Consider the following 24518-nt stretch of genomic DNA (forward strand, 5'->3'; position numbering starts at 1 on the left):
TTTTTTATTATATTTATCTGTGGAGTCAATTATGGTTGTTTATTAAAACACTCCTCCCTCGACTCTGAAAGAAGGCATATACATTCAGCTTGCTTCCTTATTTATATTCTCCCTGTCTAGCAAAGGTAAGCAGAAAGCCAAAAACCAGGTGGTCACATAGAGACGGAGAAATGAGGAGCATGAAAGGAGAGGTGTCATTGAACCTGCCCGCCGAGAAAGCATGGCAGATGTACAGAGACAACGAGGTTATCAGTAAAATCAATCCTGAGCTGCTTTCTCGAGCTGAATATGTTCAAGGAGATGGCGGCCCTGGAACTCTCAGGCTCTTCAAGCTTGGCCCTGGTACCTCTCTCTCTCTCTCTCTCTAGATATTCTTGTTTTAAATATCTTCTTAATTTTTTTGTTTCCATATACAAATCCATGAAAACCATAGCTGAATTCTTAGTTTTTAATTCTAGACACTGCTTGTTGGGTGGATTTTAAACACCGTCAGGATATCTAACATCTTTGTTTACAAGGGAAAAAAAGTGATAGCGTAGTGTAATAAATGAGTTATTATTGATTATGATGAGACGTGTAGCCTTGAGAAGCTACGTGGGGGAGTCGGTGGAGAAGATAGAGAAGGTGGAGACAGGTCGATCAGTGAGCTACGACGTGGTGGGAGGAGAGCTAATGAAGATGTATGATCCATACAAAGTGACCTTCACGTTCACTCCCGTGGAAGGAAAAGAGACGGAAATGTGCACCGCTCAGTGGCAAGCTGAATACGAGCCACTGTCTCCCACCATCCCTCCACCGGACAAGGCTAGGGATGCTGCCTTGCGGTTCCTCCAGTGCTTTGACAAGTTTGACCTCAGCTTCTAGAGCCCTCAACACAATCCTTCCTCTATATTTCAGTGTATGGAATAAGTTTGGAAAGGGTAGAGCAGTCCATGCTCTCTCTCTCTCTCTCTCTGTCTTGTGAAAATCTAGTTGGGTCATGTCAATCCTGTGTGAGAAACTTCTCTAGTTCTGGATTAGGTGCCATCTCTGAATTTATGTATGTGATGTTAACGAAGTGCAAAGCCCAACGGGGAAGTCAAGAACAGTTGGGTGACTTTTAGGCACGAATCTAGTTTTTTTTTTTTTTTTTTTTTTTTTTTTTTTTTTTTTTTGCTTCCTTATTTGAAAGAAAAATAAATTATATTAAAGTAGTGAAAGAGTATTGTTGTTTCAATATGCGACATAGAAATAACTTATTGATATTTGATATACGGAAAAGTGGAAAGGAAAAGTTGCTACGCCAATGCTACAAAAAAAAAAAAAAAAAAAAAAAAGAGTATGAAAATGGGTCAACTAAGTGCTTTTAAGCAAGTTTCATGATATGAAGTAAATTGGTATTTGGTAAATTTTATATTTAAATCTGAAAAGGTCAGTTACCATGTTTAGTAAATGAATCTTGATTAAAGATTATATATTATAATTTAATAATTGCTTAAATTTGTATATGTTTTGAACTTTATTCTAATTTTGTTTGTAAAATCTAATGTGATTTTCTTTTTAAAAAATTTGCATTGAAGTGACACTGATAAATGTAATTTTCTTTTTAAAATCCGTTTTTTGATTAATTTATAATTACTTTTAATACAAATTCAAACGTAGCCAAATGGTATTATACATAATTGCACTAATTTCATGCTTGGCTGATTAGTTGGGATTAGGACGTTGTTAATCTAATTTAGTTGTTTACTTAAGCTATGCCTTTCAAGCAATTCAACTTGATTACCATAATTGAGGTTTTATATTCATCACTCATTATAATTATTCGGAGTATTATTCATTAATGACATCAAGAAATATACTTCTTTTACATTGATGTCCATTTGCCTCACATCATTAGCAAAGCATGTTTTAAATAATCCAACTTGAGGTGCCTTTTTAATAATGATATTAAGTGATTAAGTTTATGTGGCTGACATCTCTTGATGCAACAGTAACACAAAGTTAAATTCAATTTCAAGATCCTCTAATGTTGAGAAGTAAAATCGCTTTTCACACTCGAAGCTATATTAGTTTGTGTGCGAAGTAAGATTGTGACGTAACATATTATTAACACACAACATGAATGTAAAATTATGAACGAAACTCTATATGTGCTTGTGTTTGATCTTATCACTAATCAATTGTGTCTCCCTGGTGGGTTTGTCCCAATAGTTGCTTCCGTACGATCAAAGCATACATTTTAGTTTGAAAAGGAAAATGGTCACGCATCAAGCACAAGATGGATTCCTTCACGCAATTTCGCTTCTTCAATCAACACAACTGATCCAAGAACAACCCTTAAAGTTGATGCTGCAAGCATCGTGACTTTTTGGTAATCTTTGACACTAACCTCAGTTCTACTGTAATTTCGATCATAATAGACTTAAACGAACTTGTGATAGGTGGTTTCTATTTGGTCACATATATTGGAGATGGACTAGCATAATACAATTCTATTTTTTAACGATATTATTTTTACAACAGTAAAAAAGGAATTTGGACCACTTAATTTTTTTTTTTTTTTTTTTTATGGTCAAAAGTTGCATATTAATGCTTAAATCTATTAAATTAATAAAAGAAAATCTTAAAAGACCAAAAAGAAAATTTTTAAAAGCAAAAAAAAAAAAAAAAAAAAAAAACAACAATGGAGTTTCTTATACAAAGGACAGCGCGTGTAACGTGACTTCCCAAATCCGTGAATCAATCGATAGGTTGGTAAAAGCGAAGGCATTATATATTCTGGCGCCATAACCTTCGCGCCAAAAGCAACTCTTCCCGCCAATTCCCTCTCTACATAAACCCTAAAACATCTCTACAATTTTCATCGAATCCTAATTCCACTTTCTCTACAAATCTTCACCATGGTGGTTCCTCTCGGCCCTGGCAAGTTCTACGGCAGCAGCCTCCCTCGTCCACGCTATTACACCGATGTCAAGCTCAACAACGAGCGTATTGATCCACCTACGCCGGTCCTCGATCCGCTTCTCTCATGGGCAAACGAGGCTCATTGGTCTATGGGTGGCCTCAGCTTTAATCGCCTGAGGCTTCAAGGTCGAATCGAAGGTAATGTCCACAAACTTCGAGCCGAGCGCGAGAAGGTTGTTAAGCTGGACTCTGCGCCAAAGAGATCTAACCCTGACGACGAAGCTGCGGGCGATCGCCAATTCAAGAAGTCGAAATCTGTATCTCCACCGCCGGCGCCGATGGCAGCAAAGAGACGGCGATTTATGGCTCTGTTTGACGACGACGATGATGATGTTGGCGTGTACAAGGAAGAGACTGGGGTTGTGAAGAGGAGGTTGGTGAAGAAGCTGGGAGATGATTTTGATCGAGTGGCTGCAGAGAGTTAGGGAAATCAATTAAAGAGGGATAGAAGCTCGGAAATCAATGGGGTTTGTGAATCTGTAATGAAGATCGTTGAAGAGATTAACGATGAAAATACAAGGGGGGAAAAGGTCAACACTGAAAGAAAACGGAAGAGTGGTGGAAGAGTGGAGACTGGTTCTGTTTCTGGGACAAGAACATCTCCCAGATTGGCTAAATTGATTTGATATATGGATATAGTATAGGGTGTTAGCTTTTGTTTTTTTCTTCTCTTAATTCTTTCTTGGTTTCTGGTATTCATAACTGGGCCAAGTTCTGTAATGTTGCTGCTTTCTTTGTTTGGCTGTGGAAATGTGATAATGGAATGTGGTTCTGCAATTTAAAGGTCCATATGATTGGTGCATAACACAATTGATATCTTATCTTTTGGATGAAATTATCTGAAGATTGCCTCCTGAGTTCAAGGGGGAAAACCATCAATCTAACCCCTTTGATCTTATCTTATGGGAAAAAACTCGTTTTCCCGGGGGAAGCATTGTGTAAGGAGCTGAAATTGAAACTAAACTTACTGCGGATAAGGCGTTTGAAAGAATTCTGCAATGATATATTAAGCTGTTATGTCTTCAAGGCTCGTTCTACTTTTTCTAAGACTCTTAGTGCCCCTCTGCAAGCTTTTTTCATTGCAAAAGCCTTTTGCTCTTGGCTGTTTTGCTCCAATTTGATGTAAGCCTTCTGGCCTTCATTTCATTACAAAGACAAACAGTTTCTTGATCTCTCTGAACTGTTCAATCATTTTTCACCATGTTCTTCAACTAAGGGAACATTTTTTTTCATTTCTGGGTTTTCATTTAATTGAATTGTTTGTTGTGTTGCCACAGGCCATGGGGACTTCACTTTTTTACAAAACGAAAGAACTGTTTTGACTTCTCAGTCAGGCCAGGTATGCTCCTTGTTCGTTCATTTTCACCATATTTTTGGATCCAGTTAGTAGTTTAGTGATGAACATCAGAACAAGTTGAGACCACCCTTCAAAAAATCCAGTAAATTCCCTGTATTTCTTCCAACCATTACAAAAAAAAAAAAAAAAATAGAACTGTAAATCTCTTATTAAGAAGCCTTCTGGAGAAACGAGCTCAATTCCAAAAGAACAGAAGAGAAAGTAATAATTCATATAAACCCATCAACCCATGGGATGTGTATCAAGAAGCAGAAAAGCATAAATTTGGATGATAAAAATTTCACCTCCGCTAATTTAGAGAATGATTCTGGGTTTATAAACAAAGAATATTCTCTCTATTGACCTGAGGTCTTTTGGGGAAGCCCAAAGCAAAACTAATTTAGAGAAGGATACTCTCTCTATTGACATGAGGCCTTTTGGGGAAGCCCAAAGCAAAGTCATGAAAGCGTGTTCGTCTAACATAAATCTCCGGCCACCCAAATGAAGAAGAAGAAGTTCCCACTTAAGGATGGGAATCAAGACTGTATATATGCAAGTAAATTCCACGAAGATGACAAAACGAAGGGCATAAACCAGAACAAAAAGACATACCCCTGTTCTTCTTTTGCTCATCACCCTCATGATCAGCGAGTACGACTGGGATGTTGCTTGTGGTGGGTTGTTTCTGGGTCTTATTCCTTATTGTCAGCCATTGCCAAAACAGCTCGATTTTCAAATCTGTTAGTCTGTGATTTCAGGGCTTTCTGTGGGCTCTCTGCTTTTGTGTTTTTCCTTTGTTTCCTTCCTCTTTCGGTGTTAAGGGCAGTGAGAGAAAATGAAAAACTTTCCTGTGGATTGATTCAATGGGCAGATCCAAAGGATTTATACATGCCAAGACATAGATGATGGGTAAGCCAAATGATTGTCTGGAATAACAGTTTGGCTTAGGCTCTGTTTTGACCTTCTCTCTGCTCATCTCTATGTGTTCATGAACTTCAAGAATATTTCCTTTTTGGGTTTGCATTTAATTGACTTTTGTATGTATGAATGATGAGTTTCCAAAGATATTGTTCCTAATCATACTCGAACAAGAATTAGTTTTATCTCCTCATAATAGATGCAAATGGCATATGGGTGCCCCTATGGCCCTACCCATGAAAATGAACATGGGGACAGATAATTAATGGATGCCTTCTTTGACAATAATCTCACGACCTCTTTTTTTGACTCGCTCATCCTTCTGGTTGAATCCATGTCAATCCCTCATTTATTCCTCTACTGTAGCTTATGAACAATTCTTTGCTTTTCCCAGTTTCATCCTCTTCAAAATTCTCTCCCGCTTCCGATCCAAACAGTTCTTTTGATCATGTCTTCTTCTTCTTCTTCTTCTTCACGCAGTTTCTTCTGCGCTGTATTTTCGATTCTAATCTCCATTCCCATCTCAGTCTCGGCTACAGAGTTCGTCTTCAACACCAATTTCACTTCCACTAATACTTTGCTCTTCGGCAACGCCACAGTTGAGTCTTCTGTTCTTATTCTCACTAGAGATACCCCTTTCTCCATCGGCCGTGCCCTTTACCCCTTTAAGATTCCCATCTTTTCCTCCAATTCTTCATTTTCCTTTGCAACTTCTTTCATCTTTTCTGTCACCCCTCAGCCAAATCTTCTCCCGGGCCATGGATTTGCCTTCCTCTTCACACCCTCTACTGGAATCAACGGCACCAGCTCGGCTCAGCATTTGGGGATTTTCAATTTCACCAATAATGGCAACCCCAATAACCATGTCTTCGCTGTTGAGTTCGACACTTTCCAAAATCAAGAGTTCAATGACACCAATGATAACCATGTGGGCGTGGATTTGAATTCTCTCCAGTCCACTGTTTCCGCTGCAGCAGGGTTTTGGAGTGGACCAGATGATGGAGAATTCAAGCAGCTGGAGATCAATAATGGAGAAACTTATCAGGTTTGGATTGAATGTCTAGATTCTTTGCTTAATATTACAATGGCTGAAGTGGGAGTGAAAAAACCTAGAAAGCCATTGATTTCTCTGTCTGTTAATTTTTCTGGATTGCTTTTGGATAAGATGTATGTGGGATTTACAGCAGCCACAGGGCAATTAGTTCAAAGCCATAAGATATTATCTTGGAGCTTTAGTTCCACTAACTTTTCTATTGCTGATGCTTTAGTGATAACGAATTTGCCATCTTTTGCTCCTCAAAAGCTGGCCTCCATTTTCGAGTCGATATCTTTCATATTGGGGATAACTGTGGGTGGTGCTGGACTTGTAATTCTATGTAGTGTTGTTGTTGTTATTACCAAAAGAAGGGGACGAAAGAAACCAAAGGATGATGAAATTGAAGAGTGGGAGTTAGAATATTGGCCGCATCGGTTTGCTTATGAAGATGTTTATGAAGCAACTGAGGGGTTCTCAGAAGGCAATGTGATTGGGTTTGGGCGCAACGGGAAGGTCTATAAAGGGACCTTAGGGAGATCAAAAGTTGCTGTGAAGAGAATCTGTGTTGAAGGTGAGAGTGGGATGAGGGAGTTTGTGGCTGAGATTTCAAGCCTGGGAAGATTACAGCATAGAAATCTTGTGAAGCTTATTGGATGGTGTAAGAAGGAGAAAGGAAGCTTATTCTTAATGTATGATTACATGGAAAATGGAAGTCTAGACAAGAAGCTATTCGAGTGTGATGAGAATGCAATGCTGAGTTGGGGGGAAAGGATGAAGGTTTTGAGAGATGTAGCCACTGGGCTGCTATATCTGCACCAAGGTTGGGATTACAAGGTTCTACATAGAGATATAAAGCCCAACAACGTGCTACTCGACAAGGACATGAATGCAAAGTTAGGAGACTTTGGGTTGGCTCGAATGCAACCCCATGAGAAAACGGCAGACACAACTCAAGTGATGGGAACCGTTGGGTATATGGCACCAGAGGTGGTTCGAACAGGTCGAGTATCGGCACAGGCAGACGTTTTCGGGTTTGGGGTGTTGGTTTTGGAGGTGATTTGTGGGAGGAGAGCAATAGAAGAGGGGAAGCCATGGTTGATAGATTGGGTAATGGAGAGGAATGAGGTTGGATTTGTAGTTGATGAGAGATTGAAAGTTGGTGGGAATGAGATTGATGAAATGGAGAGAATGGTTTGTTTGGGGTTATTGTGTGCGCAGCCTGAGGCTGGTTCAAGGCCAACAATGCAACAAGTTGTGAACATTTTGTGTGAGGGAAATGGAAATGGAAATGGTTCAAATGATGGATTGTTGAACAGATTAAGATCAACAAGAACACTGTCTGAGATTTATGGAGGCAACCATTGCCAGCAGCATCCAACGTTTGAACAAATCAAAACATCTTCCTCTTCAACATCGCTCGTTGATTCGGATATTTTAAGGATTGGCCGCTAGTAGAAGTTTTGATTGTTTGGATGCAAGTTGGTTTTGTAAATTCAGTATAAATAGTCTTTAATTCATCTTATTATTTTACTTAATTGTTACATTTTCTAATATATATACATATATATATAATGATACTAGAGTCGACGATTTTAATTAGGGACTGGATATCAGAATTTTAAACAACGAAATAAAATTGTGAATGAAAAATATGACAAAACAATGAATATATAAAGCACGTATGAAATAAACTTCAACAATGCGGGGATAGCTCAGTTGGGAGAGCGTCAGACTGAAGATCTGAAGGTCGCGTGTTCGATCCACGCTCACCGCATTAAATTATTTCTTTTTTCTTGTATGGAAATGGGCCTCCTACATCGAGTTAACGGGCCTGTATTGGGCATGAAAAACAAAAACTGGAACGATGGGCCTACTATATCAAGTTAACAGGCCTATATTGGGCTGAAAAGTAAAAACTAACTGGCCCGATGGGCCTACTCTATCAAGTTAACGGGCCTAAATTCGGCTGTGAAAAGAAAAAAGATGGCCATGTAAGATATAAGTGGGCCTAGTGTTTTTTTACAGAAATGGGCCTAAAGCTGGCCCATGTTTGATATAAGTGGGCCTACTGTTTTTTTAGAAATGGGCCTACTATATCGAGTTAACGGGCCTTTTGGCTATGAAAAGCAAAAACTCGTCCAATGGGCCACTATATCAAGTTAACGGGCCTTTGTTGGGCTGTGAAAAGCAAAAATACTGGCCCATGTTTGATAGAAGCGGGCCTGATGCTTTTAAACAAATGGGCCTCGTATATCGAGTGAACGGGCCTTTGTTGGGCAAAAACTGGCCCAATGGGCCTACTATATCAAGTTAACGTGCCTGTATTGGCTGCGCAAAGCAAAAAACTTGCCTACTATATCGAGTTAACGGGCCGATATTTGGCTATGAAAGGCAAAAAAAACTGGCTTAATGGGCCTTCTATATGAAGTTAACGGGCCTGTATTGGGCTGTGAAAAGCAAAAATACTGGCCCATATTGGATAGAAGTGGGCCTACTTTTTTTTATATAAATGGGCCTACTATATGGCCTGTATTGGGCTATAAAAAAGCAAAAACTGGCCCATTTTTTTATATAAGTGGGGTATGGAAATGGGCATATACTATATTGAGTTTACGAGCTTATATTGGTCTATGAAAACGCAAAAAACTGGTCCATGTTTTTTATAGAAGTGTTTCTACTGCATGGAGCTTATGGGCCTGTACCAACGTGATAATCTGGATAAGGGTGGGACGACCACCCAAATGAACCGATCGAAGGGATTTGACTTATTTGAGTTGAATGATAGCGATCGAATTAAATGCAATGAGCTCATCTCATTGAAGAAAAGGCCAAACCTAAATTGTAGTCTTGAAATCGTAAAATAAAATTTGATATTAATTTCGAAACTTGTAAGTATATGATCAATTTAATTAAATGTTTTTAAATGAATATGAATCCTATAAAAAAAAAATACATATGAGGGCCCTTAATTATAGAAGATTCCTCGCTTAATCATAATTAACTCGTAATTCCGTTAGGGTCTTAATCATAATTAACTCGTAATTCCGTCAGGGTTGCAATAAGTTGATTAATTTAAAAATAAATGATAATTGTGATTAGGGCTTTGAGATATTGAGATAAAATATGAAAGAAAAAGAGCAAAAGATTGAAAACGTGAAAGGGCATTATTTTGTATTGATTTAGCCAATACTTTTATATAAAGTTATATTTGCTCCAAAAGTGATTCAAGCTTATCCCATATCCCCAAATCCCACATGCTTTCACTAATTTGTAGGCCTACTATCATTATTTTATGAGACCCACATCGAAATGGATTAAGATTTTCCCGCAATTTAAATAGGAGCATGACTCATGTCTATATCATAATTATATTAATTTGGTATAATTTTGATAATATTTTTTAAATTATTAATTATTCAAATTAATAAAAATAATTTATACTTTTCCCTTTCTTTCAAAAATTTATATCAAGCTCGAATTTAGGCCACACTTGGTACTTACCAATGTGCTTCGAGCTAGGTCTCAAACACGTGTCTGATGCTTTTCCATCGGTCTTTTTCAATATGAATGCAAAGAGTTGTTGAAAAAGAAATGGATAGGAGATATGTATGTCCGGTTGTTATAACTAATAATTTATTATATTATATGCTAAATAATAATAATCTAATTATAGCATGAATGATTCAAATGTTAATTATTAATCAGCTTCATATTATCAATTTTTAATTGTGTTCGATAGCCATACAAAAAAACGTTTTTCATTTGTTTAATACTATGCTATAATATTTTATTTCATAATTGAATACTTTTTCGTACTCCTACTTTGAATTCAAATTTCAATTCTTTATAATAAAAAAATATCTTAAAATTAAGATTTATAGCGTAATTATAAAATTTTGGTAATTTTTTTAAAATTTTAAAATTTATTAACTTTCTATTGAAGAGCGAGCAAATTAGGAAGAAATTTTAAAATCGTTGACTTTTTACTTATATATATATATATATTATCTCTTTCCTTTTTTGCCCCAATTTTACCTGTTTGGAAGTGTATATCACATTAAATTTTATAAGGAAAACACTTCAACTTTCTTTTTTTACCCTTTTATTAACATTATTTCTTTTACCAATTTACTACATTCTCATCCCAAAGAATTACCATTTATCTTATGATGGGCATGGTAAAATTCAGTGAGCTGAATTGATCGTGCATAATGTACGCCGTCCATCAATGATGGTTCATTAATATCCATAGACTCTTTCCCCCTTCCTAACTATAAATAAGATCGAATGAAGCTCGAACCAAGAATAAAACGAATTCCATTCTCTCTTAAATAAAAGAATTTCTTTAAGCTTTTAATAGTCAGGAAGCAGGTCGGGTGGGTTTTCTCCTATAATTCTGTTCCCGCCTTGAGAAAGACATACATAAGAGGTATATCTAACGTGTGGAGGATCTATTGAGACTGTATTTATTTTGTTTATGTTTTTTTTAATCGATTATTTCTTAATATTGGAATTTAATTTTGAAATTATGAATTAATTTGACACAAATTCTAAGAGTCAAAATCTTATGAAAATTGGAGTTTATGGAAATTTAATTTATAGAATAATATGTCGGGGAATAATTGTCTTGTAGCGCAGTGGCTTCCCACCAGGTCTAAGGTTTTGTCGACGGCCACGTCAGCCTATGAGAAAAGGATGAAAAATTTTAAAAAATAAAAATAAAATGGATTTAGTGTTTTACGTGATTGGTTCCCTTGGGACAAGGAGATCGGTGGCAAAAAGACAAAAACAATAATGTAGTACCGGAAATGACAATATTACCCCTCAACATTACCCATAACCTTATTATATGTTAAAAAGTACATGTTTTTTTTCAGGGAAAAAAGTACATGGATGGTCAGAAACATACTAGGTCGATTTTTCATGTACTTTCAATTTGTATTTCATATCCACATTTTAAAAATATTCATTTTAGTATATGATTTTTTTTTAAAAAATATTTTAATTTCATAATTAATTGGTTACAATTTATTTAAAAAGGTCTCTATATGAAAATGTATTATAGCCGCAAAAAAAAAAAAAAAAAAAAAAATATAGACTTTCCATTTTAGAGGCCAGTTTAAAAAATAATTCTAAAATGATTTCGTGATATATTTTCTTAATACCCTTGTAGCACTTGTTCTTTGAAACATATTTTCTAATTAAATATTATAAGAGATTTAAGAAATTGTTAGTTCGAATTTAGTGTAACTTAGTACTGCAAAAGGTCTCACACCAATGGAGTTAGCATTCCTCACTTATAAACCCATAATCATTCCCTAAATAGACTTCCATCCTCCAACACTTTGAAATCACACCGATAAGTGCACATATTGTAAAATATTATAATTAATTTATTAAAATAAACAACAATTGGGTGAATTATCCTCTGGTTGGCGTAGAAATTTCTTTCCAAAAACCAATGAGTTTTTTCTTTCCAAAAACCAATGAGTTTCTGTTTGGACAACCACGCTGAGTTTGGATAAAGCTCACACATCAACGCTTACACACAAATCCACGTGTCGCCTATACTGCCACCTGTCGTTGATAACTGGGCCAGATTGCTGAATGTCGCCACGTTTCACTCGTGATTCACACAAATCTTTTTGAAATAGTTTCCATTTTCCAATTCTTTTATGCATCATTCTATTATCAGATAAAGTGTAACTTTTGGATAAGATGAAGACAAAAAATAAAAGAAAAAAAGGTTTAGCTAATTAGAATTGGTTTGTTTTTTTGACTAATTAAAAAAAAAAAAAAAAGGATATTCGAGAGTTATCCGAACTATTTTGTAATAATATTGCAGCATGGCAATTAGTTCAGCTGACGTGGAATTAGCTGTCTAATCCACAATGCAGTGGACCCGGCATTATCTTTGACGCGGCGGCTCGTTTATCAGCTAGTATGGGTCAACCCGACCCGAAAAGTTTGCTATAAATAATTTCAATTTTCCTATCGGGAATTTCATTCGAATTCCAAATACACGTGAATCAAGTTTCTACTTCAACATCTGCTTTGAGCCATGGTGAAGATCCCGGTAAATGTACGGAATACCGGTGAGGATGACTTGTTGTGTGGAACGGCGAGCTTTTCCGATGTATTTTTTAGGTTTCTAGAGGACGGTGAGATGTCGTCGGGAAATTACTGTACATCTGGTGACCGGAATGGTTACCCTGACGACGAAGAGGATGGAAACTCCTGCGATTTGGAAGAGAGTAGGGCGTTTTGGATCTCTCACGATGAACTTCTTCAGGTAAGATCCAGTAATTACGATTTTAATTAGGCCGTAAACAGAGGAGCGATTTCTGTAAATTGATTGTTGAATTTGATTTTTCAGGCGACGTTACGGAGAACGAGTTCGATTGAGTCGAGAATCCGCCGAGCGACGGCGGAGATTCTGAGGGAAATGAACATAGAGTCGACGATATGTAAGTGCGGGACGTCGCCGGCAGGAGGCTGCCGGAGTTGTTGGCAGAGAGAGATCTGTAATCGGATGCGAATCGCCGGTTTCAATTGCGCGGTGTGCAAATCGAAATGGAAAAGCGCATCTGACATTCCATCAGGTAAACAGAAACAACAAATTGATGATTGACCTAACCGATCAACAGAACTGAAAATCAACCAAAAAATGGAATCGAATTAGGAATCTAATTGGAAGAATCCCTAATTTTCAGGCGAACATTCGTATTTGGAAGTTGTGGACAATTCGAGTTCGAGAAGAGGCGAAATTCGCGTGGTGATCGAGCTCAATTTTAGGGCAGAGTTCGAGATGGCGAGAGCGAGTGAAGAATACAACAAATTAATCAGGCGATTACCGGAGGTGTTCGTCGGGAAATCAGAGAGATTATGGTCTCTGATTAAGATCCTATGCGCGGCGGCGAAGAGGTGCACTAAGGAGAAGAAGATGCATCTGGCTCCATGGAGGAAACAGAAATACATGCAATCGAAGTGGCTAGGGAGGAGGGAGAGGGCGGCGGAGACGTCGGCGTATCTGCCGGTGAATTTCTCGGACCGGCCGGCAAAGTCGAAGGCGTCGATGCTAACATTCGATCTGCTAGACAATTTGGCTGGCCTGCATTGCAGCGCAGTTGAAGTTGTTTGAGGCTGAATTTTTGGGGGTTAGGTTTTGTTAGAATGTGTTCATAAATCAAATTGATTATGCTCTCTTTTAATGCCCAGAGTTGTTATGAATTTGGTAGGTTTAAATTTTATATAAATAATATACTTCCGATTTTAATTCATTTTTATCCTCTTTCAGACAATTTTGGTAATCAATTGAAGTTGTTGCACAATTCTATTTCTAATATAATCTTCTTTTTAGCAAATTAAATACAATGCAATTAAAAATATAAATTTGCTATATTTTAAAACAAAAGAGAAATTATAGATATAATATCTTCTTACCACTATACCTCTAAAAAAAATTATATTATATTTACTTTCAAAAACTTTTTTTTTTAGATAAGTTTACTTTATTTATTTATTTATTATTATTATTATTATTTTGAGTTTAAATTCAAATATTTTTCACGACAAGGAAACCGCATCTGGATCCATATTAGTTAAAGTGGTGGAATGCTTTTATGAGTTAAAACAATTCTCTTAAAAATACCATTCAGTATCACAACACGCACACGTACAGTTTACCTTAAACTCGAGAATACGTTCCGTCTTTGCAACTACAGGTTCTACCATGACAGAGAGTAAAAAAGGTCTTCATATTGATACCGTAAATAATTCTTCAAATAAACAAACAAGAGGATTGTATAATTAAAAGACATTAAAATATAAGAGTTAATACTCACGTACGTATGTGTTGACTTCAAACGTAAAATCAAATCAATGTCACACACGTCTCCACAAAAAAAACATGTTAATTTTAATCAAATCAATTTCATCATTTCTGGATGAAAAACATGTTTAAGTTTAATCAAATCAATTTCATCATCATGTCTGCATGAAAAACAGGTTAATTTTGGAGTGTTCTTGGAGCCCACGAGCGGCTGCCAAACTTGAGTTGAATTTTAAACCATAAAAGGGGAAGCAATTCCGTTGATTATTATTACAAATCAAGGTTTTGTTTGTTTTGTTCTTTAAAACAATGGAGATTTTGGAAGATTCAGCAGCTCCCATGAGCCCTTTGAGCCAATACTTCAACACCTCTGCAATGTGTGTTTCTGTTTTGGGTTTCATTGAGCTCGAAGCTCCAATTTCTGCCTCCCACGCTGTGTCCATTGGCACTCATGTTCTCATCCCTGCTAACCCACGTTTCAGTTCCATCGTGGTTCCCTTTCTCTCTTCTTCCACTAATAATATTATTAAATTTGTCGTAATTCATCCTTTAGTTTTATGATATGTTTGTTGCATATTATGTGTGTTACGAATCACGACTCTCCACAATGACATGATATTGTCTACTTTGAGCTTACCAAAAGGCCTCCTCTCGAACAAAGTACACTATAAACCTCTCCTAAGGCTTACGGAGCTCTCGAATTCGACTCTTCTTTTTGGAGCCCTCGAACAAAGTACACCATTTGTTTGACACTTTAGTCACAACTCTTTGTTCGATATTTAAGAATTATATTTCATGGCTAAGTTTAGGGTCATGACTCTAATACCATGTTAGGAATCACAACCCTCTTATGATCTTGTTCACTTTGAGTATAAGCTCTCATTGCTTTGCTTTGGGCTTCCCCAAAAGGCCTTATCTCAATGGAGATAGTATTCCTCACTTATAAACTCATGTGCGAATGAGTAGGCTTAGCCCTGAAGGGAGTAGACACTAGGCAGTGTGCCAGCAAGGACACTGGACATCTAAGGGAGGTGGATTGGGGGGTCCCACCGATTGGAGAAGGGAATGATTGCCAGCGAGGACGCTGACTCTGAAGGGAGGTGGATTGTGAGATCCCACATCGGTTGGGGAGGAGAACGAAACATTCTTTATAAGGGTGTAAAAACCTCTTCCCTAACAAATGAGTTTTAAAAACTCTCACGGGAATCCTGAAATAGAAAGCTGAGAGAGGATAATATATCTATTGATGTTGATTAAAAATTAAATTTACGATAACCTATCAACTTCATTTTTACGATCAGAATTGACGTGCAGGTGAAGGAAAAGTGGTTCGGGGAGAGAAAATGGAAGATGGTTGAGGTTAACTTAGAAGACCACATTTATACACCAAAATTTCCGGTGGATCTCTCACCATATGAATATGATGCTTACTTTGATGAATATGCTACAAACACAGCCACCAAACCCTTTAATCAAAGCATTCCTTTGTGGGAAATTCACGTTTTCAACTACCCTACAAGCCATGCACCATGCACTCTAATTTTCAAGGTTCATCACTCTATAGCCGATGGCTTTTGTCTTATGAACACCCTTTTAAGTTTCCTTAAGAGAGCCGATGATCCTTCTCTTCCTCTCACTTTCCCGTCTCGAAAACGCTCAAAACAACTCGAATATGCACACGATTTTGGTCGTCTTAGCCATTTCCCAGCTCGTCTTTTCTTATCTCTTTGCAACTTCATCTCGAACTTTGGATATAGTATCGCGAACACTTTTACTGAAGATGATCCAACGCCCATCAAACGAGAAGGAGATTCCATGCAACTCGTTAAGCCAATTGCCATATCCACCATGACTTTTTCCCTCGATCAAATCAAACAGATCAAGACTAAGCTTAACGCGGTATATATCTTTCATATTATAAATTATATGTTTCGTTCTTAAACTTTCTTAAACCTCTATCATATATTAACAGAGCGTTAATGATGTGATTACGGGAATCATATTCTTGGGAATTCGACTATACATGCAAGAACATAGCCCCGATTCAAGGGAGGCAAATTCAAGTGCATTGATTCTACTCAACACGAGAAAGGCTAAGGCTTACAAATCGGTTCAAGAGATGGTCGAAACCGACACGGACGCACCGTGGGGAAATAGAATCGCCTTTTTGCCAGTGCCAATCCCTAAACTCATGGATTCTACTCTTTCAACTGCCCCTTTGGAGTTTGTGAAGGAAGCCAAAAAGAACATCATGTTGCAAAGAAGCCCTCTCTCTGTGTTCATGGCTGCTCAAGTTTTTGATATGTTGAAGCATGTGACAGGCCCTGAGGTGAATCAAAACTTACCCCATTTTTACCTTTTTATAAATATATATATATATAATTTCTTGGATATGAATTTTATATATGTACTTCGAGTGTTAGATGGGAGCAAAGTTGTTCAAGAGGAAGCTAAACAATTCAAGCACTATGATATCAAATATGATTGGTCCTACGGAGAAAATGGCTTTGGTCAATCGTCCCGTTAAAGGCTTATACTTCACTGTTCCTGGTGTGCCTCAGGTATCGTCTATTGTCTAGTTTTGAAACGCTTTAAAAAGATTAAACTGTGATGTCCCACATTGGTTGGGAAGGAGAACAAACCACCATTTATAATAAGGGTGTGGAAACCTTTCCCTAGCAGATGCGTTTTAAAGCTTTGAGGGAAAGTCTAAAGAGGACAATATCTGCTAGCGGTGGATCTAGGTTGTTACAAATAGTATTAGAGCCAGGTTCCGGACGATGTGTCAGCCTTCTTGTTGTTCCCCGAAGGGGGTAGACACGAGGCGGTGTGCCAGTAAAGACACGAGGCGGTCCCACATCGGTTGGAGGAAGGAAAGAGTGCCAGCGAGGACGCTGGGCTCCGAAGGGGGTGGATTGTGATGTCTCACATTGGTTGGGAGGATAATAAACCACCATTTATAAGGGTGTGGAAACCTTCCCCTAGCCTTGAGGGAAGCCCGAAAGGGAAAGCTTCCCTCAAGGGAAAGTCCAAAGAGGACAATATCTGCTAGCGGTGGATAGGTCGTTACATAAACGAACTGTGCAACTTTTGAAATAATATGAATCCCATAATGTTTAAAGGTTTAAATATAATTATTACTCATAAATATTGAGATTAACGTTTCTAATTTGAATTGTAGAGTCTAATTATAACAATTGTGAGTTACATGGGAGACTTGAGGATTGTGTTTGGAGGTGAGAAGTGCTTCATAGATCTACACAAGTTGAAAGCATGCGTTGAAGATGCCTTCCAAAGGACGCTGATCGAAGCTCGTTTAAAAAATTAAAGTGATTTTAAACTTTTCCAAATTTTAGTTTTCATAAGCATAAACCCTAAACCCTACGCGGTGCGCTATTAGTATGATCAAACAAGATACAACTATGTCTTTCTTTTATATATACATTTATGTTGGTTTGAGTTTGTCTTGTCATGTTTCATACTTCAAATAAGTTAATTCGACCGTTCTATTTCTGTCTGAAAAAGTCTCATAAAACAAATATATTCAGTGTTATGGTCATACTTTTCAAATCACGGGGTGTTATGACATACACACAATCATGATCAACCTTAAGGAAAACTCAAAACCCTATTAATTAAGAAAAAGCTCCATGGAAGCCTCGTGTATGTTCCCGAAAGCCTTTTCCATGCAAGACGTGAGTTTCTCCTCATCTATAAATTCTTTCTCGCTCAGAATGGTAATTCTCAATTGTTCCATGTAGCTTATCACTGTTATCATCAAACTCTGAGGTATACCAACGACGGTAAAGTAGACTCCTTTTACTGGGTGACCACACATAGCCATTTTCTCCCTTGGCCCCATCATGTTAGATATGCTTAAGCTTGTATTTTGCGCCGTCTTGTACATAAATTTGGCTGCTACCTATCAAAAATTGCATACACGTGCATGGTCAGTACTTGTAAAGAAAAAGGGTTAGTTTTTAGGAGTATTTGTGGACATACCTCTGGGCCCCTCAGCTTGTGTATCATCTCCATTAGCTTGCCAACAAGGTAAACAGCTGAAGAATATCTCTTTCTCTTAATCATTTTTTGTGCGGCTTTGATGAATTGGAGTGGGTTTGAAAGCTCATACTCAGTGGCTTTGGGAATGTCTATATGCAAGAACGCAAATCGATTCCCCCATGGAGCATTTGAGTTATTGGGCTTCAACATGTCTTGCACAGACTTGTAATTTTCAACCATCCTTGTGTTGATCAAAACCAATGCTGTCGAGTTTGAGTTGGTTGAGTCGGGACGAGTCTCTTGCATATATAATCGAAGTCCTAAGAAGATCATTCCCGTAATCACATCGTTGATCGTCTACTATACCATTAGTTCGTTAGAAGAATTAGAATATGATAAGTCGTTTATATGAGTTGAAATGTAGAGAAATATATTGTAACAGCTCAAGCCCACAACTCATAGATATTGTCTGCTTTGACCCGTTATGTGTCGTCATCAACCTCAATGTGAGATCCCACATCGATTGGAGAGGAGAATAAAATATTCTTTATAATGTTTTAAAAGGAAAGTCCGACAGGGAAAACTCAAAAAATGACAATATCTGCTAGTGGTTGGCTTGGACCGTTACGAATGATATCAGAGCCAGACATTGGACAATATGCCAGCGAGGAGGTTGAGTTTTGAGGGGGTGGACAAGAGGTGGTGTGCCAGCAAGGACACTGGGCCTTGAAGGGGGTGGATTGTGAGATCTCACATCGGTCGGGGAGAAGAACGAACCATTTTTTATAAGAGTATGAAAACCTCTCCCTAGTAAACCGGTTTTAAAAACTTTGAGAAATATTTTGTTCTCCTCTCCAACTGACGTGGGATCTAGTAGTAGATGCATTTTAAGATGGTGAGGCCGACGACAATTTGTAACGGGTCAAAACAGAAAATATCTATTAACAGTGGACTAAGGCCGTGAAAATCATACCACTCCGAGTTTGGTTTTGATTTGCTTGATTTGATGAAGAGAGAATGTGATTGTTCGTATTGCAAATGTCCTAAACTCCACACCATCACCGCCAGATCTAATGGGTGTCAAGTGGTCTTCAAGGACACTGCTTTTCATCATGTTCCCACCAAAATCCAACACAGTATTCATAGATGAGAACAAAAACTGAGACACACGACCTAGAATGTGGCCTGATTGCTCTGCCTTAATTGTCCTTGAAGGAAAGGTTAAGGGAAGAGATGGGTTATGTGCTCTTGTCATGCCGGAGATAAGAAGACCCATCAAGGAATAGCCATCGCCAAGTGAATGGTGAATCTTGAAAACTAGGTTTCCAGCTGCATTACTGGTTGGACAGTTTATGATATGAATTTCCCACAACGGTTTATTTTGAGACAACTCTTGTAGAGCGTAATTGGTCATATATTCATTGAAATAAGCATCGAAGAGTTGAAGTGTCAAGTTGGAGGGTGGAGTATGCACAATAATATGCTCTTCAATATTCACTTCAACTTCCTTCCATTTTCTCTCCCCATTTACGTCATTCACCTGTTTTCAAAACACGTTAATTTTCAAAGCAAAATCGAGAAACTAAGCTTATAATTTAACACAATATCGGGTCGAGAGTCGTATGTTAGGATAGTTGAAGTAGAGAGGTTGAGAGTATACCATAATCGAAGTAAAGAGCGGGTTGAGATGGATGAGATCCTTAGCGAAGGACATAAATTTGAGTTCATCAATGGCGATTTCAAATTCCAAAACAGCAATAAGAGAAATGGAGCGTACAAAGCTGTTCATGCACTGCGCTGTCGGGCTGACTGGCTGAAGCAACTCATCTTCCTTCATCTCCATCGCCAATGCTCTAGATTTCAAACTCTTATTTTACCGACCAAACTTCTATACTATATATATATATATTTTTTTTTTTTCTTTAATCGGGTACGAATTTTCAAACAAACGATAAGTTCTAGTAAAAACTACTATTTCTCTAAAATAAATGGGGTCTACGGATCATATTAATGAGTATCCGACTTTTGTATGTCTTATTGAATGTACCAATCAATTCGTAGAGGAGGGAGAAAGAAATTTAAGAGAAACGTTCATGTAAAAGATTGGATTAGACTATAAAAAATAGACCAGATTAATCTCGCGAATATAGTTTAGCAATAATTGATATTGAATGGTTAAAATCTTCCCAAAGAGGGAACAGGAATATTATTTCACAGTCACAATAAAGGCACTTAAATGCATTTTGCAGCTAAGATGAGGATAGAAAATTTTAAAGTTGTGTGGTCAGTTGTAAATTTTGAAATTTTGGTTGAGAATTTAAGAGTATGTCTCTTCTATAAACAAACATATAAAATTTCAAATACAATTTCATTTTTGTGACATCCTATTAGTTGGAGAGGGAAACGAAACAAAACATTTTTTTATAAAAATGTGCAAATCTCTCCCTAATAGACGGGTTCTAAAATTGTGAGGTTGACTGGGCTTGGACTGTTACAAATGGTATCAGAGCAATCATCGGACGGTATGAGGCACTGATCGGAGTAGGGCTAGACCCTTTCCATAGTAGACGCACAGTGCGAGACACTAATTGGACGTGTTTTAAAATTATGAGACTGACGACGATATGTAACCGACCAAAGCCGACAATATTGGCTAACAGTAGACTGTAGAAGCGTTTTAAAATCGTGAGGCTGACGACCATATGTAATGGGTCAAAGTGGACAATATCTGCTAACAATGGACGGTAGATACGTTTTAAAATCGTGAAACTGACGGTGATATGTAATGAGTTAAAACGGACTATATCTGCTAGCGGTGGGTAGTAGACACATTAGGCCAAAGTAACGGTGGGCTTGGGTTGTAGACACTTATTATAACCATAAGGCTGACAGTGGTGGCCAAAACATATTATATCTACTAGCAGTAGAAATAGACCAAAACAAACAATATTTATTAGGACGACAAAATAGACCATACCCGGATGTGATACGGTTACGATTTGTTTTTAATTGATTTAATGCTCATAAATAGTCGGCACTATCCTTACCGACCAAAATTAATAATATTTAAATTGTGACTAAAAATATTAATTTCTTTTTTTCTTTAATAAATTTAAGGATATTATTAACTTCAGTTTTGGTCATAATTAAATTTAACAAAACGTGGTATTAGAGTAAACCAACTCCTCAATGTAATTTTCTATTTTTACTTGTTCAATATTCTACAAATAAACATCAAATATAACTTTTATTTATTTATTTTATACATAATTTTAGTAAATTATGTATAAACGGAAATCTCCATAGAAGCCTTGTGTATGTTCTCGAAAGCCTTTCTCATGCACGATGTGAGTTTCTTCTCATCTATAAATTCTTTCTTGCTTCGAAAGGTAATTCTCAAATGTTCCGTATAACTAATCACTGTTACCATCAAGCTCTGCAAATAACGGATCATTAAATTTTAATATAATAAGATATTAAACCAACTACTCGTATCATCCAACTCTTACATATTGACATTCCCAAAGTGACTAAGAGATTAGGTTAAAGCTAAGCTTGTAAAAGTAAGCATAGTACCTGAGGGACACCAACGATGGTAAAGTAGACTCCTTTTACCGGGTGGCCATACACAGCCATTTTCTCCCTTGGCCCCATCATGTTCGATATCAATAAGCTTGTGTTTTTCAACGTCTTGTTTACAAATTTGGCTGCTACCTATCAAAAATTTCATACACCTTTATACTTGTAAAAAAAAAATAAAAAATGTTAGTTTTTAGGAGTATTTGTCGTCAAGGATATTTAGTATTAAATTATAGTTTATTTTATATATATATATATATATCATATTTTATATTTTATTATAAGATAGATATATGCATTCTTACCCTCTTTTCATTTATTACTCATTTCATATCCTTGTAATTTATTTGATTATAAATAGATAATTCTCGGGGTTAAGTAAACATTTTGGGTGGACATACCTCTGGGCCCCTCAGTTTGTGTATCATCTCCATTAGCTTGTCCACGAGGAAAACAGCTGAAGAATATCTCTTCCTTTTGATCATTTTTTGTGCGGCTCTGATGAATTGGAGTGGGTTTGAAAGCTCACAGTCAGTGGCTTTGGGAATGTCAATATGCAAGAACCCAAATCGATTCCCCCATGGAGCATTTGAGTTAGTGGGCTTCAACATGTCTTGCACAGACTTGTAATTTTCAACCATCCTTGTGTTGATCAAAACCAATGCTGTCGAGTTTGAGTTGGTTGAGTCGGGACGAGTCTCTTGCATATATAATCGAATTCCCAAGAAGATCATTCCCGTAATCACATCGTTGATCGTCTATCATATCATCATTTCGTTAGAAGAATTAGAATACGATAAGTGGTTTAAATGTGCTGAAATGTAGAGAAATATATTGTGAGAGCCCAAGTCCACCGTTAGTAGATATTGTCTATTTTGGCTGACATATCGTCGTTAGCCTTATTGTGAGATCCTACATCAGCTGGGCAGGAGAACGAAACATTCTTTATAAGTGTGTGAAAACCTCTCCCTAGTAGATTAAAACCTTGAGGAGAAGTTCAGAATGGAAAGCTCAAAGAATACAATACCTTCTAGCGATGGGTTTGAACTGTTTCAAATAGTATTAGAGTTAGACACAGGGCAATGTGCTAGCAAGGAGGCTGAGCCCCAAGAGGGTGGACACGAGACGGTATGCCAGCAAGAATGTTGGGCCCCAAAGGATGGTGGATTGTGAGATCCTATATCGGTTGGAGAAAAAAACGAAACATTATTTATAATGGTGTGAAAACCTTAAGGAGAAGCTTGAAAGGAAAGCCCAGTGAGGACAATAATTGCTAATGGTGAGCTTGGGCTGTTACACTCACGGTTTTAAAACATGTCTACTATGGATAATCGTGAGGCTGACGACAATACGTAACGGGTCAAAACAGATTACATCTATTAGCAGTGGACTAAAATCGTGAAAATCATACCACTCGGAGTTTGGTTTTGATTTGCTTGATTTGATGAAGAGAGAATGTGATTGTTCGTATTGCAAATGTCCTAAACTCCACATCATCACGACCAGATCTAATGGGTGTCAAGTGGTCTTCAAGAACACTGCTTTTCATCATATTCCCACAAAAATCCAACACAGTATTCATAGATGACAACAAAAACTGCGACACGCAACCTAGAATGTGCCCTGATTGCTCTGCCTTAATTGTCCTTGAAGGAAAGGTCAAGGGAAGAGAAGGATTATGTGCTCTTGTCATGATGGAAATAAGAACACCCATCAAAGAATAGCCATCGCCAAGTGAATGGTGAATCTTGAAAATTAGATTTCCAACTGCATTACTGGTCGGACAGTTGATGATATGAATTTCCCACAACGGTTTATTTTGAGACAACTCTTGTAGAGCGTAATTGGTCATATATTCATTGAAATAAGCATCGAAGAGTTGAAGTGACAAGTTTGAGGGTGGAGTATGCACAATAATATGCTCTTCAATATTCACTTCAACTTTCTTCCATTTTCTCTCCCCATTTACGTCATTCACCTGTTTTCTAAACACGTTAATTTTCAAAGCAAAATCGAGAAACTAAGCTTATAATTTAACACAATATCAGGTCGAGAGTCGTATGTTAGGATAGTTGAAGTAAAGAGGTTGAGAGTGTACCATAATGGAAGTAAAGAGCGGGTTGAGATGGATGAGATGGTTAGGGAAGGACATAAATTTGAGTTCATCAATGGCCATTTCAAATTCCAAAACAGCAATAATAGAAACGGATAGTACTGAGCTGTTCATGTGCTGGGCAATAGGGCTAACTGGCTCAAGCAACTCATCTTCCTTCATCTCCATCGCCAATTCTCTAGATTTCAACTCTTTTTTTTCCCAACCAAATTTCAATATATATATTGTAAAAACCACCATTCCCTTTAAATAAATGGGGTCTATTGATCATATTAATGGGTATCACAACTACTCTTCTATGTCTTATTGAATGTATTATTAACATATCTGTTCCAACGATACCGAAAATGGGAGTGTAAGAGAAACCACAGAACAAAAAAATTGGATTAAACTAAAATTGATATGTATTCATTTCATTTTGTGAGATCTTGTGGTTGGAGAGTGAAACGAAACATTTCTTATAAGGTGTGGAAATCTTTCACTAGTAGACAGTTTTAAAATTGTGAGGCTGGTTAGACTTGGCCGGTTGCAAATGATATCAAAGCAATCACCGGACGAGGCGAGACTCTAATCAAAGTAGGGCTAGACCCTCTCCTCCATAGTAGATGCGTTAATGCACTGTGCTGTGGGACTAACTGGCTTACGACAATCTCCTTCCTTATCCTTATCCTCGCCTCATATTGCAATTTTCATCGTGCAAAATTTTCTATTTATTTTTGCATGGATCAAGCCAAGAATGTTATGAATTCGAATCTTC

General features: G+C 37.3%; 5 protein-coding genes, 2 non-coding genes and 1 pseudogene across 7 annotated transcripts; 6 read left to right on the plus strand and 2 right to left on the minus strand.

Annotated features, from left to right (window-relative positions):
- The first annotated feature begins 170 nt into the window (after positions 1-170).
- LOC111811825 (MLP-like protein 423) lies at positions 171-1159 on the plus strand. The gene is made up of 2 exons (XM_023698866.2): positions 171-342; positions 581-1159. The coding sequence occupies exons 1-2, from the start codon at positions 171-173 to the stop codon at positions 862-864; spliced, it is 456 nt and encodes a 151-aa protein (XP_023554634.2). The 3' UTR covers positions 865-1159.
- A 1611-nt stretch (positions 1160-2770) lies between these two features.
- LOC111811804 (uncharacterized) lies at positions 2771-3723 on the plus strand. The gene has a single exon (XR_015412009.1). It is a non-coding gene; the product is annotated as an uncharacterized LOC111811804 (transcript).
- A 1297-nt stretch (positions 3724-5020) lies between these two features.
- Positions 5021-7771, plus strand: LOC111811665 (putative L-type lectin-domain containing receptor kinase VII.2 pseudogene; annotated as a pseudogene).
- A 166-nt stretch (positions 7772-7937) lies between these two features.
- Positions 7938-8010, plus strand: TRNAF-GAA (transfer RNA phenylalanine (anticodon GAA)). Its single transcript has one exon. It is a non-coding gene; the product is annotated as a tRNA-Phe (tRNA).
- A 4263-nt stretch (positions 8011-12273) lies between these two features.
- Positions 12274-13516, plus strand: LOC111811767 (uncharacterized). The gene is made up of 3 exons (XM_023698793.2): positions 12274-12528; positions 12613-12838; positions 12950-13516. The coding sequence occupies exons 1-3, from the start codon at positions 12298-12300 to the stop codon at positions 13375-13377; spliced, it is 885 nt and encodes a 294-aa protein (XP_023554561.2). The 5' UTR covers positions 12274-12297; the 3' UTR covers positions 13378-13516.
- An 846-nt stretch (positions 13517-14362) lies between these two features.
- On the plus strand, positions 14363-17395 carry LOC111776457 (wax ester synthase/diacylglycerol acyltransferase 5-like). The gene is made up of 5 exons (XM_087117931.1): positions 14363-14559; positions 15382-15966; positions 16040-16396; positions 16491-16628; positions 17249-17395. The coding sequence occupies exons 1-5, from the start codon at positions 14377-14379 to the stop codon at positions 17393-17395; spliced, it is 1410 nt and encodes a 469-aa protein (XP_086974057.1). The 5' UTR covers positions 14363-14376.
- A 211-nt stretch (positions 17396-17606) lies between these two features.
- Positions 17607-19925, minus strand: LOC111811783 (wax ester synthase/diacylglycerol acyltransferase 4-like). The gene is made up of 4 exons (XM_087118293.1): positions 19730-19925; positions 19043-19609; positions 18070-18426; positions 17607-17989 (listed from the first exon to the last, which is right to left on the minus strand). The coding sequence occupies exons 1-4, from the start codon at positions 19910-19912 to the stop codon at positions 17699-17701; spliced, it is 1398 nt and encodes a 465-aa protein (XP_086974419.1). The 5' UTR covers positions 19913-19925; the 3' UTR covers positions 17607-17698.
- A 1409-nt stretch (positions 19926-21334) lies between these two features.
- LOC147789356 (wax ester synthase/diacylglycerol acyltransferase 4-like) lies at positions 21335-23955 on the minus strand. The gene is made up of 5 exons (XM_087118294.1): positions 23747-23955; positions 23060-23626; positions 22050-22406; positions 21646-21783; positions 21335-21505 (listed from the first exon to the last, which is right to left on the minus strand). Exons 1-5 carry the CDS (start codon positions 23927-23929, stop codon positions 21350-21352), a joined length of 1401 nt encoding a protein of 466 aa, XP_086974420.1. The 5' UTR covers positions 23930-23955; the 3' UTR covers positions 21335-21349.
- Between the last annotated feature and the right edge of the window lie 563 nt (positions 23956-24518).

The sequence above is a fragment of the Cucurbita pepo genome, chromosome 15 (genome assembly GCF_057944985.1).
Source record: "Cucurbita pepo subsp. pepo isolate OVF chromosome 15, ASM5794498v1, whole genome shotgun sequence".
NCBI lineage: Eukaryota > Viridiplantae > Streptophyta > Magnoliopsida > Cucurbitales > Cucurbitaceae > Cucurbita > Cucurbita pepo.